At 46.7% G+C, this 12,889-nt stretch overlaps 6 protein-coding genes across 7 annotated transcripts, besides 1 other annotated feature; 1 reads left to right on the top strand and 5 right to left on the bottom strand.

Annotated features, from left to right (window-relative positions):
* Positions 1-74: 74 nt before the first annotated feature.
* On the bottom strand, positions 75-1,781 carry TSTA_112970 (NADH-ubiquinone oxidoreductase 39 kDa subunit, putative). Its single transcript, XM_002481416.1, has 8 exons — positions 1,546-1,781; positions 1,475-1,488; positions 1,360-1,422; positions 1,221-1,315; positions 1,084-1,175; positions 735-1,035; positions 351-686; positions 75-299 (listed from the first exon to the last, which is right to left on the bottom strand). The coding sequence occupies exons 1-8, from the start codon at positions 1,692-1,694 to the stop codon at positions 201-203; spliced, it is 1,149 nt and encodes a 382-aa protein (XP_002481461.1). The 5' UTR covers positions 1,695-1,781; the 3' UTR covers positions 75-200.
* A 264-nt stretch (positions 1,782-2,045) lies between these two features.
* On the bottom strand, positions 2,046-2,869 carry TSTA_112960 (uncharacterized protein; the record flags this gene model as incomplete). The annotated part of the gene is made up of 3 exons (XM_002481415.1): positions 2,046-2,558; positions 2,610-2,781; positions 2,832-2,869. The coding sequence occupies 3 exons, from the start codon at positions 2,867-2,869 to the stop codon at positions 2,046-2,048; spliced, it is 723 nt and encodes a 240-aa protein (XP_002481460.1).
* Positions 2,870-3,534: 665 nt separating this feature from the next.
* Positions 3,535-4,901, top strand: TSTA_112950 (proteasome regulatory particle subunit (RpnI), putative). Its single transcript, XM_002481414.1, has 3 exons — positions 3,535-3,884; positions 3,934-4,169; positions 4,218-4,901. Exons 1-3 carry the CDS (start codon positions 3,617-3,619, stop codon positions 4,857-4,859), a joined length of 1,146 nt encoding a protein of 381 aa, XP_002481459.1. The 5' UTR covers positions 3,535-3,616; the 3' UTR covers positions 4,860-4,901.
* Positions 4,902-4,903: 2 nt separating this feature from the next.
* TSTA_112940 (GPI transamidase component (GAA1), putative) lies at positions 4,904-6,847 on the bottom strand (the record flags this gene model as incomplete). The annotated part of the gene is made up of 3 exons (XM_002481413.1): positions 4,904-5,461; positions 5,508-6,349; positions 6,403-6,847. The coding sequence occupies 3 exons, from the start codon at positions 6,845-6,847 to the stop codon at positions 4,967-4,969; spliced, it is 1,782 nt and encodes a 593-aa protein (XP_002481458.1). The 3' UTR covers positions 4,904-4,966.
* Positions 6,848-7,081: 234 nt separating this feature from the next.
* Positions 7,082-8,586, bottom strand: TSTA_112930 (rhomboid family protein, putative). The gene is made up of 5 exons (XM_002481412.1): positions 8,165-8,586; positions 7,970-8,107; positions 7,830-7,911; positions 7,588-7,775; positions 7,082-7,529 (listed from the first exon to the last, which is right to left on the bottom strand). The coding sequence occupies exons 1-5, from the start codon at positions 8,361-8,363 to the stop codon at positions 7,318-7,320; spliced, it is 819 nt and encodes a 272-aa protein (XP_002481457.1). The 5' UTR covers positions 8,364-8,586; the 3' UTR covers positions 7,082-7,317.
* A 109-nt stretch (positions 8,587-8,695) lies between these two features.
* Positions 8,696-10,960, bottom strand: TSTA_112920 (uncharacterized protein; the record flags this gene model as incomplete). 2 transcript variants are annotated; one of them, XM_002481410.1, is made up of 5 exons in its annotated part: positions 8,696-9,213; positions 9,265-9,627; positions 9,675-9,971; positions 10,026-10,642; positions 10,699-10,960. In XM_002481410.1, 5 exons carry the CDS (start codon positions 10,958-10,960, stop codon positions 9,034-9,036), a joined length of 1,719 nt encoding a protein of 572 aa, XP_002481455.1. In that variant the 3' UTR covers positions 8,696-9,033. The 2 variants fall into 2 exon arrangements, with proteins under 2 accessions (XP_002481455.1, XP_002481456.1); XM_002481411.1 differs by having other exon boundaries at positions 8,696-9,627.
* A 1,252-nt stretch (positions 10,961-12,212) lies between these two features.
* Positions 12,213-12,250: a microsatellite.
* Positions 12,251-12,889: the final 639 nt, after the last annotated feature.

Here is a 12,889-nt window from a genome sequence, read left to right as displayed (position 1 = left end):
GTTTTTAACTATTGGAATTGCCCCGCAACTCATGATCCTTACTCTTTCTTACAAACAGCCATGAGCCTCATATGATAGAGTACTACTATGAATGTTTAGGTGATGGACTTGGTCACGAACTGTAATACATGTATTGATAACAAAGGAAATCAATCTAGTCAAGTGAAATCATTTTATTTACACATACAAGCTGCAAGCGACTACTGATCATCCAGAACGTGCAGGTACTTCTTCTCTTCTCTTCGCTCACGCTCAGTAGCTGGCGGCAAGTCGTAGTATTGAGAGCTTCGGTAGCCCATCTACAAACGATTAGTATGTGTTTGATGTCGATCAAGAGTCGAGAAACTTACGAGATAGAGATAGGTGAGAGAAGTGATCTCAGCAGGCTCAATGTCTAGATCTTTGAACGTTTTCGCAGTGGGATCAATGTGCTGGTCAATGAATTCACGTTCGACCTCATCAGCCGAAATAGTAGGCCACCACAAGTATTTGTTGAGGTAGTAGGCAGCAGGCTTAAGAATGGCCTTGGGAAGGTTGATGTGGCGGCGATGCTTAACGATTTCCTTGTCGACAATCTCGGCAATTTCAGCAGTAGAATACTGCTTCGGACCGTAAAGCTCGAATGTTTGAGAAGCGGTATTGTCATCGTATGCCATGCGCTCAAGAGCAGTTCCGACATCAATAGCCTAGCAGGATGAGTGATTACTCGAGATCAAGTGGGAGATGCACCTTACGTGAACGGGCCAGTATTTCTCCTTCATATGGTTGGCGGTGAAAAGATTGGTAACGCCAGCAAGTTTGTGGAGCAAGTTGTCCTCGAATCCGAACATTGGCGCAGGGCGAACAATGGTGGTCTCAGGGAAGATCTCACGAACAACACGCTCGCCCCAACCCTTGGTGCGGAAGTACTCTGATGGAGAGTCTTCGGCGGCGTTGTAAGAAGAAACGTGGATGAATCGGTCAACGTCGTATTTAGCAACCGCTTCGGCGATGCGCTCCGCACCGTCAACGTGGACGTCCTCGTAGGTGAAGTTCCTGTTAATGTTAGAATTTGTAGGGTGTGTAATCATCTGGAGCGCATACTTTGTAGGGTACTGGCGACCAACAAGGTTGAAGACAACGTCGGAATGGCGAACGCTCTCTTCAATTGATTGTGTGTTGCGGAGGTCGTATTCCTGCACTAATCAGCCATATCCACGGATCAATTCCATAGTACGCACCATGAAAACAACTCGACCGAGGTCTCCAGAGACTTTAAGATGACGCTTGGTCATTTCCTCGCGGAATGGAACGACGACGGTACATCCGGCACGAGCTATATGGTATTAGTCAATGCATACTAGTTGACGGCGTACATACCGAGTCGGTTGACGATATAGCGCCCAAGAAATCCGGTAGCTCCGAAGACAGTTGCAGTGTGGCCTATACCAAACAATGAGCAATATTCAACTACTGAATTCGACGTATCACAAACCTCCCAAGGACGATCTAAGGCCGGCTATGGTCAGCAATTGAACGAGTCTCCCAACGCGCAATCAACCTTACCTTCCTCCTTGGACCTTCAAAATCGGCTTCCCGGTCCTAGTAATATGCACATCCTGTATATTTCTTCGCTGAACTTGAAATTGCACGGCAGGGGTGGGAACTAGTGCCTTCCGGCCCAGAGCGCCATTGAAGGCCCGGCACTTTTGCATGGTCGATCGGTCGCCCCAAAAGACTGTCGTAGAGAATGACTGACCAATTGACTGTACCAGACCTCCAGGATACGTTTTCGCGTGTATGGAGGGGAGATGGTGGTGGAATAGGTTGAGGTCTGAAGGAACATGAGGAAGTTGAGGTTGAGGTTGATCCCGCTCGCAATTCGCTGCGCTAACCCGATTTGTCTTAACATCATCCGGAGATTCTTACTCTGTCTTGGAACAGACTACAAGACACCTTTCTATATCTCAGTTGCTCTTTTAAACAAGTATGATGTATGCATTTTAATTACAGAAACTCAATACTACCATGCTACCACCTGCGTGCCGCTCGATGAGCTCACCCCATCAAAGTTTGGATCCGCGTGCAAAGATAATAGTCTTTGACAGCTCATGACCGTGGAGTGTCATCTCGAATGGTTTATCCAAAATCTTGACGGCAGTGTCTGCAAATCCAGCACCCGAGAACAATGCCTTGATCTCTTCAATACCAAACCCATGCTTGTGAACAGTCTGCGCAGACTCAGGGCTAATACGCTTGTGCTCCTGCTCTGAACCATGATCTTCCAACATCTCAACAATCCAAAGCACACCACCCTTTTGTATCCTATCGGTGAACCGCTTCATTGCCAATTGAGGATCAGGGAAGTGGTGCAAGGCCATGCCGATAATGATGATATCAAAGTCATAATACTTAGGGCCTTGTAGACCTTCGGACACGGTTTCCGCCAGCAGATCGCCAACCTTTGCAGACATCTTCTCGGAGGAGATACCAGCTTCTTGAACTCGTTGATTATAAGTGGCCACCATGTTCTCTGAAACGTCAAGGCCGAGACATTTGGTCACAAATGGTTCCAGTGTCTATATCCTTCGTTAGACGAGGTTCATATCACTGTCCGAAGGAAAACATACTCGAGAAATATGCCCTGGTCCACACGCGTACTCTAAAAGCTTAATCTCTTTTTCTTTACCTTCTGCAGTGTCTGTCCACTTGGAGCTAATCCACAGGCGATGGCTTTTGGTCTCTTCACATATCATGCTAATAGCTTTCTCGAAGCCGGTATCATAATTGTGGGCAATGTTACTATGGAACATCAGCAGTCGACCATGTCTCGAGTCAATCTGTCAACTCACTCAAAGTGCTTCCGATTGAGTTCTGTCAAATCCGCCATTGTGCTTGAATGTTGCTTGCGAGATTCTGAGTGCGACCAGTATACTGCTATCAAGATTGCAACTGATGTGAGTAAGTAGAAATTGTTTATCCGCTGATATAAAGAGGGGAAATGCATCTTGATAGATAGACGATGGTTTTATATTGTGGCCGGAGACATATCATGCTTCCGGAGACATTCTTCAACCGTGGTACTTCTCGTACGAGATGATACTCAGTCATTTATACAGGGCCATGAGTCTCGGAGACTTTTGAAAATGTCTGCGAAGACTACTAGTGCCTACAATAAAACGTAGGTAGACTCATGAATCGGCATTTGAAGCATTGAATATACATAGATAGTGGACGCTGGAAGAGGTCTATGCTGTAAGGATACCGGTCTAGGAATATCAGTTTAAATGATGTGTGTATAATTGTATGGAAGTAGTTGATCGATTGGTCAAGTTTATAATCTTCATCAGGATTATCAGTATACAGAAGAAATTGTAAAGCACCAGTTCATACGATGAAGTGATAGACACCCGATTCCTAAGGCATAGATACTACGGCCGGGCAGAGCGGCCAGTTGGAGCTAGCCAAGTGAGCGGCATCAGTAACTGACAGCTTAGTGGCCTTGCTCATCATCACAGCTACACCTCCATCTCCAATCTTGGAACCCCTTCTTAACCCTCTTGCACTTCAAAGTCCATCTAACAGCCTCCAGTCATCCGAGCGCACAACATCAATCCAAGCATATATCCCCGCCACCATGGAGGCCGACAAGATCCCCGACTTCCTAGCAGACCAGCGAGACCAAGCTCCCAGCTCAGCTCAAGCGCTATTCCTCGACTTTGAAGACTACTGGGAACGCAAACTCTGGCATCAACTCACAGACGCACTTGTTGATTTCTTCCAAACACCTGAGAGTGCCCCTCAACGATTACCGATTTTCAAATCGTTCATACTCAGCTTTGCGGATCGAATTAATCAGTTGAAATTTGTCTCGTTGGGGTTGCTGGCTTCAACGCAGTGTAAAGGTTTGTTTATATATTCATTTTCTTGGGACAGGCTGACTGATTTCTTTAGATGACCAAGAGAGACTCGCTTTCCTCACATCACTGGCCGATCGAGTGGATAAACCCGACTCACAGGACGCATACGTCTATGCCGTTGCTGATGTTGCAGGCGTCAAGCTACGACTTCAAGACTACGAAGGATCACGAAAGGATTTAGATAAAAGCCAGAAAATCTTGGATACCTTTGACTCAGTGGAGACAGTTGTCCACGCTGCATTCTACAAAGTCAATGCAGACTACTACCATGTGCGTCTCCCCCATAATTCTTTCCTGCCAATACTAACAGAAGTACAGGCCAAACAAGAATTCGCATCCTACTATAAGAATGCCCTTCTCTATCTAGCCTGCGTAAACCTCGACGACCTATCCCAAGAGGAACGAATCTCGCGCGCCTACGACCTCAGCGTCGCAGCCCTCGTATCCGACTCAATCTACAACTTCGGCGAACTCCTCCTACACCCAATCCTCGACTCCCTCACTGAGACACCCCACGCCTGGCTGCGCGATCTCCTCTTCGCCTTCAACCGTGGTGATCTTACAGCCTACGACGTACTAGCCGGTAACATCAGCAAGAACAAACTCCTCGAATCCCACCGTCAATTCCTATACATCAAAATCTCCTTGTCTGCTCTAACGGAAGCCGTCTTCCGTCGTCCCCCGCACGACCGCACAATGACCTTCTCCACCATCTCGGCAGAAACGAAAGTGCAATCAGACGAGATTGAGCATTTGATCATGAAAGCGTTATCCCTGGGTTTGATCAAGGGGTCGATTGATCAGGTTGCGCAGATTGCGAGGATCAATTGGGTGCAGCCAAAGGTTCTGGATATGAAGCAGATTGAAGGGATGAGGAATCGGTTGAAGGAGTGGGATACGGGGGTAAATCAGTTGGGACACTGGATCGAGGGTGTTGGAAGGGATGTTTGGGCTGCTTAGTCTTGTATTATGATCTGTCATGTTAGTGAAATATGAGATGGATACAATAGATTACGTCCAATACGATATATTTCCACTATGGTACAATGTACCGATATATTAATGGGTTAGACAAGAAAAGAACCCCCAACACATACAGCTCCCATCATCCAAGCAGGCCACCACACACACCACACCACAACCGGCGTCCAGAGACCCCATACATCCCACCCAAAAGCAGCCTGCGAAAGAACCTCCTGTACCGAAACGCCGCTATACGCGCATGCAGCGAGGAGAACCGCAGGAGGAGACAAAGCATTCAACAGAATAAGGGACAGGGAAGGAACTACTAAATCTTTTGGCGATTTTTTCGCCTTAGGCGTTATTTTTGCCGGTGTTCCCACGAAACTTAACGGTGCGCATAGTAGCCCGATGATAAATGAAAGCGAAAAGTTGAGTGTTGCCAATGCACTGAGGAACAAGCCGAGTAATAGCAATGAAAATGATTTGAGTAGGTAAAAGGTTTGCGGTTGCGGAATGAACAGTTTGCAGAGTGCGAGGCTGATGAGGAATGGGAGGGTTATAGTCAGTAGCAGGATGGCGTAGGTAAAAGGGACGAAGTACTATAATTGTCAGTATTCATTCATGATAGATCAGTAGATGACTTACTTTGGAAGAAACGCTGGTCAAGATATACAAAGGCACAATGCCTAGAAAGTGTAGAACAGCCACGACAGTCAATGGAACCGACAACTTGCGCTCCGAGATACCATTCAACCCAGTCTCAGCCGTAGCAGACTTTTCGTCTGTCGATGAAATCTTCTGTCGTTGACCAACAGCGACCAATCTATCCTCATACCCCGTCCTCAACCACAAAGCAACAGCCATAATCGTAAAATTCGCCGCCACGAGCATGGCACTAGGCAAATACGTCCCGATACTCACAAACCGATTAGTATGCATCAACAAATAAAAGAAAAAGCTCTGATGCAAATGTTCAAGCAAATTATTCAAACTCCGACATAATCCTTCTACCGTTCGACCAAGAGCCATCTCGTCCTGCCAACCGTTCCCCTTGGTCTGCAGGGTAATAGCGTCAATATGATAGGGTATAAAACTGCTATGAGCGCCTGCAGCAAGACCTAAGCCTTGTTTAGCCATACTCCGAAGCATAGTCTCGAGACGTTTTTCGTAACTATCGTCGTGATTCCACATTTCTTGAAGACTGGTCCCGATACCCATTTGTCCCCCGGCAATCGAGACGGCGGTGTTGATGAGATCGAGATTTGGCAATTGCCCATTTATGCCGTCGTAGACGATATGCAAAGATTCAAAGCGGTGGTCGAATGGGTATTCAATCACCAAGGCGCCTTGCAACGCGCCACTTTTTAAGGGTAATGGTTGTGCAGACGCTGAATGCATATCATGATAAGCGTCAACCCATGCTTGAGATCCGGCTTTGCTGTCCGGTGTGATTAGAAAGATGATATCTTTCGACCAGAGAGACCATCCTGTTATCGTCAGTAACCTCATCTGCCACATAGTGAGTGTGAAAGAAACACACGCTTGAAATATCTAGCCAAATTCAACGCCAACGTAACCCCATTCAAATTAAGTTCGCCATCAATCGTCCTCCACGCAGCAACCAACACAATCGCCTCCGTAGCATCCCCCCTCGGCGCATGTATAATTGAATACACATTCTGTCCTTTGAGCACATTCCCTGCGGACGAATACTCATAACTCTGCGTCGCAACTTTTAATCCCGCTGCACGAAATATTCCCTGCACCATGTCTGACGCAATCTCCCACTCCTCTTGACCGGCATTCTCAGAGCCAGAAATCACACTCTCAAGTTCCTTCTTATACCCTCTAAAGATATTCTGCTCCGATCCTGCGAAATAGGTATGTACCTGACCCGGTAGTAAGCATTCTCGGAGATGTAGGTTTCGCGCGAATATTCGTTGAGCGGCAGGACGAGTAATGACGCGACGCCTACTAATATACATAATAACGAAATCCAGGGAGGAAGGCGAGTAAGGAGGAAGGAGGGATCATTGCGCAGGTTGCGGAGTTTTGATGCTGTTAAAGTTAGTAAACTGGGATATGTCTTATGAGATTGAGGGATGAATGATATACTCACATAATAAGCCCATTGGCACGTATACCATGGACAGTCAGTCCGTGGGCATGAAAGTTCTCAATCTAATTGAAAAGAAGTTGTTGACAAGTGTAGGAGTTGATGCGGAGGGCAACTTGTAGCTACGGAACTATCCAATCAATCAGCTCCCGTGGATCCTCAGGTATCAACATTTACTACTACATACATTAACTATACACTCATTCCTCATTATCTAGACACATAAAATACACGCAACGAGTATATACAAGAATGATCCTTATTACAATATCCTATACTTCCAGCCTCTCCTGTCGCTCCATACCATCATACCACATGCATGCATGATAGATCAATATCTCACGGCCCTAATCGCTGCGATGACCCAATATAACTACTCATAGCCACGCCAGATTCTCCAGAGGATGTAGTCGGTAGCACACCGTATCGTCCGTGAGTCTTTTGGTCAACGGAGACGTAGTGAGGTAATCGTCCGAGGAGATTTAGCTTCCCTTCAATGAAGCGTAAGATCTTCTCGGGGGGAACGAAGATTTTGAGGTAGCCTAAGCCGACTATTTGACGATTAGTCAATGACCTTTTCTGCATGAATTGAGAGCATGTGGATCATACGTAAATATCCAAAGATAATACCACAGACATGCCCCAAAAAGCTCGTATTCGAAAGCAGCACGGCAACCACGAAGGAGACAAAAAGTGGTGTAGTCCAAGTAGGAACTTTAAGAGTGCCGACCTGAAAGTAAGGATTTGTCCGGAATGTCTTGATGGACTCAGAGGCGAGGAGCAAAAAGACCCAAACACTGTTTGCATTAGTTGCTTTCAAAATTTTCAACAGAACAAGAAAATCGTCTAACCTTGCACCAACAACGGCCGTGTTGTTGTGTAGAATAAATTTCTCGACAATTATATATAAGGCGCCGGGGAAGGTCGAGAGTGCTAGAATGAATTGATTAGCATTGCAAAAGATAATTCCAGTATCGAAGCATAGACATACGTCCAACAAACAACAACAGCGCCGTCAAAGTCCCATGCTCCGCCTCAAACCGCTCCAACAACGGCGTCAAAGCCGCCGCATTCAGCAACGCATGGAAAAACCCGCGATGTATAACCGGGTAGGTATTCAATCGATACACTAGACCAGACCCCAATTAGTGTGTCTCCTCCCATAGTATATCAGGGTAAGACGTACAAGCAGCAAAATTACTCTCATCAGGAATTATAGCTCCCCATGTCACAACATCCCACACAGACTGTAACTCGAGAAGCCAGAATGCGACGATGAACAGGAGCACGGCGCGCGTGAAGAGCGGGAGACGGAGGAGGTAGGATCGGAGAGGGGCGATATTGAGAGAGAAAGCTGGAAGGGCGCTTGGTTGGGAAGAAGACATTTCGATTTATTTTGCTGGTCTCTTTTTCATAGAACAGAAGGTGGTAAGCAGTTGAATGTCACGCGAGAAAAGATCGAGATGGCAGTCTATCACGATTTCAATAAGAACAAAACAAGTCGCAGTGACGCTTGACCAGACAACAACACATTGATCAACGAGTCTGTTTGTCTGCCTCCTTTTCGCCTCAACTGAGAAAATAAAAATTGTGAAAGTCAAAAGGCTCAAAAATGGGAGGTTCACGTCGACTTAGTAAGTTACGGAGATCGGAAGGGAGCTTATTCATGCCGGGAACTAGTGCGCCGTCTTCCGCTACAAAACCCTCACAGACACTTAGTACTGATAGATCATTGCCTATTAACCTCCCATTCCATTATCAACATTATCATAATACCCATTCAAATATTCATATATCCATATTCATCTGTCTGACATCAGACCACATATTCCTCCCAATCCGTCACATCCATAACTCATATCCGGATGAGCCAGATTTCCAGTCATCTCATAAAAAAGGAAAGAATAAAAACTGTATAGGGGTATAAGGCTGAAGCGAATCATAAAAAGAAATATTCATCTCTGAATATATAAGAAAGAAAATATTAGGAGAGATTCCTTTTCGTCTATTCCTCGTTCGATACCGTTGTTGCCGGCGAAGGGGTGCGCTGGTCGATTAAGCGGATGACCACGATCGAGCGTGCGATTGAGCGGTTTCTTTCTTGACGGCCCAGGCTTTGATGGCAAGCACGACGATTTCCCAGGCCATGATGAAGCAGCTAAGTCCGATGGCGACGTTGAATGTGAACATGGCATCGAGGTCGTAGTAGACCATGACGTCCATGATATCGGAGGCCTTCAGTCGAGTTTAGCATTCTTTCACTTTTTATTTCTTTTGGAGACTTACACTGAGCATAAAGATCAGACCGCCAGAAATCAGGCAAAAGGCACCAATCAACTCTGTCGGTGGACGAGCAGGGAGAAACGAAGTCGGCCGCTTGATATAAGTCAAAGCATAGGTACCGCCACGAGCCAATGCAGCGCCGGAAAGAAGAGAGCCCCATTGTTTGTGAACCATTGTCGAGACCATTTGTTTCTGTTGGTGTCCGCCCATCATCATACCAAGCAAGAAAATAATCAATGCCGGCATCGGGTTGAAAGAGACGCTTGAAGATTCTTCCTCGTCTTCGTTGGATTGATTGCGAGAGGTGCCGAGGATGCTTTGCTTCAACCACTTCTTGACCCGTTTCGATTCGAGGAGCATACCGCACTAATCAATTAGCTTGTATCTTGGGGGAAAGGAGCGGCCTCACTTACTAATCCGGCTCCAAAGAACATGACAGAAATGGAAACGTGCTCAAGATCTTGAGGAGACCATGCCTGACCCCAACCGCCTAGGTGCTCCAGGAAAACATTGGTGGAACCATAAATGAAGATAAGAGTGGACTCGACAAATTCGCCAGTGGGGGCACGGCAGTTGGCCGGCTTCAAGTTCCAGGACCATCCCCAGTTGGCCCAGCAGCCCATGTAACGTCCCAACACGATCAGACCGTACCAGAAAAAGATACCGCCTTTGATGAAGTGGGCGAGGCCGCTGAAGATACTGCGAGCTTTCTGCAAAGGAGTCAGTCAGTCTACTAAACACTTTGAAGGAGTCAGGATACATACGAAGATACCGCCATAAGTGACGCCTCCGGTGGCCAAGGCAATAAACCCAAAAGGCAGAATGATGCGATCGATGATGTTGTAAACAAGACGCAATGCGCGCAACACCTTATTCGAGACCAGACCAGGCACGCGACTTGCGAAGAATCGGTCCAAGAACGCACTACGCAACCAACCGCGAGCAAGGGGAGTCGGCACCTCAATATCGTCCTCCTCTTCTTCCGGCTTGGTCATGGGGTGATGTTCCTCGTCGGGAGAAGTAGGGCAGCTGGTACCCTGACCGCTGTCTCCGGACCAGCGATACTCGTGCACAGGGGTATACAGTTGCTGATGCTCCATCATATTCTGAGTCGACACGGGGAAGAAAGTTGCGCGCTCATACTCGGGGGCCATATTCTTGGTGCGCCGACCCGAGTAAGCGTAAACGATGCCAATAACGACTTGCGCAACGACCACTGAGCTTGCGATCCATCCGATTTTGTGATGCGCATTGTTCTCGTACAGATCGGGGGTGGAAGCGTTGTAGATCAGGCCGAAGAACAAGGCGATTCCATTCACAATCAAAAAGACGAACTGAGTGGGAATAGTGAATCGCGAATGCGCGACACTCAGCATGACAGCTATATCCAGTTAGATACTACTGTCCACCACAACCGCAGAGACGAGCCGAACTCACCGACAGGCAAAACGAAGCACCAAGCAAGCACCTCGAGACCAATATGAGCTGTGATCGATGCGCTGTGTTCGCCGTAAGCCCAGTAGCTGAGATCCCATTCATCTTCTGCTTTAGCCATGGAATCCTTCTGGCTCATGTCCATGCCCATGTCCATGCCGATGTCCATGCCACCTTCATGACTGTGACCACCGTCGGGACGAGCGGTTGCGACTGCGATGAGCAGACAAGTTGCAGCCAGAAGCTGCATTGAAGACTGTCGCATTTTGTTCTTTATGTATTATGGTATATAACCGTGACCAAGTTTTTTTTTTCTTTTATCTGGGTACCTTTTCGTCCTGTCTTTGGCTTTTCCTTTAGGTTGTAAGAAGTAGCTTTAGCCTTCCCTGCTGATCTGAACTGATCCTTGGGAAGGTAGCCGAGCTATGCTATTAGTGATGTAATGGCAGAGGCAAGAGCAGAAAGAGAAAAGAGGAGAGAAAGTGATGGACCGGAATTGATTGGGACAAAGCTACATTATTAATACTCTGCTGACGAGCTGCAGCAAGCAAGAAAAAAATTGGCCAGGAACAGCAAGAAGCTCCTCAGGCATAGATCTCGGCTTCGAAGCTCCGGCGTTAAGGCTGATGGGTGCGTGGAAATAGCTTGTAATCGCCGTATGTAATATATATTTACCTGCCTGTACTCTGTACTACGTATCTAACTAATGCTGTGTCTGCCCTGATTTTAGGCCCGATAATGGAGCCGACTCATTCGGGCCCGACTGCTACTGCTTTTCATCTTTCATCAGTTGATGCTGTCGTCCTTTGCTCGATTGAACGGTGTTGTCTGACATGTATCGTCTATTCCCAGGTCTCATGACATTCATCCATGCCCCATGCATGCATCGAGGTCGTCTCATCTCCTCTCCAGGTTTGCAACGTCGCTTGGGGCCGACTGATCCGTTCCCCTCTTACCGACTTATGTAAGCTTACAGCATCCCCAGACGGCTCGGTTCTATCACGCTCCGTGTGAAAGTCCAGTCTAGGCCGACTAGTAAGTTAAGTGCCGTACCGTAGACTAGCGCCTAATTAAGCGTGACTTGACTGTTGGTCTGTTAGTGCTAGCACTCGGTAGTGCAGCGTCGATCGTCTGAAGGGCTCGCCCCACTGGGTTTCTGAACATCACACAACAAGAGTACGGAGTACGGAGTACTTGAAAATATATAATATTCAACAATTGATGCTCGAGAGTATGATAAAGTCATGGTATATAGATACACATACTCGTGTATTGACAGTAACGGCGTGGAAATAATCACCCGGAACCCTCGGCGCATCGGCACCTCAATCCGCTCGCCAAGGCCGCCGAATCGTCTGCCCTGGTCCAATGAGATGTATTCCTTCTTGGACTGATCACCGATCTGACAGTATCACGATTGTATCATATAGTATAGTAATCGTTACTTCAGCTATTATCAGTTCGTTATATACGCATCATACGATGGCGACAATGTCAATAAATATAGAGAGAGAGAGATATATATATATATATATATATATATAGAGACATATATGTTGAAGCGGCTACAGAATTAATCGCATATGAGGTCATAGATTGATACCTCCAGGGCTGATACTAACTCCGTCGACCGCCGTATCCGGAGCGTATTACTACCTGTATGTGTACTCCGTACTCTGTATGTAAGGTAAAATTCGGCTCCTCGGAGGGTTCGTGGCCCCACTTGAACGATATGTTTAGCGCTGTTGGCTGCATCCGCCGTTTCCGATTGCTCTATTACCTAGGTATCCTTTGAAGAAACCTGTTTGTATGTCTACTTCTACTCCGTATATACTACGCTTACCATGTACTAGTACGTACACGCTGCTTGTAGCTGGCGGACCCTGTATCAATAAACAGAAGACTAGAAAAATGAGTCAGAATAAGTCACTGGCGCCAAGACTTATCAAAGTCTAGATGGCCAGTGACATCATCCCAATACTTTAAATACCTTAATTCTACTGCTTCCCGTGACTCTCTCCCATTTCAACGCTTCAACCAAGTGAATGTGTTGTTCACCGCTTCGACTATATATTCAGATCACAAAGAAGGATCAGATGAACAGAGTACTGGAAGTACTGGAAGTACTACTATGGGTGAGAGAGTGAGATGAGTGAGATGAACACCTGAAAAAGCTCGGATTAATAATATTACT

Source organism: Talaromyces stipitatus, genomic scaffold (genome assembly GCF_000003125.1).
Source record: "Talaromyces stipitatus ATCC 10500 scf_1105507295555 genomic scaffold, whole genome shotgun sequence".
NCBI classification, from domain to species: Eukaryota; Fungi; Ascomycota; class Eurotiomycetes; order Eurotiales; family Trichocomaceae; genus Talaromyces; species Talaromyces stipitatus.
The sequence above is the reverse complement of the archived record's forward strand: the minus strand, read 5'-3'. Positions and strand labels throughout refer to the sequence as shown.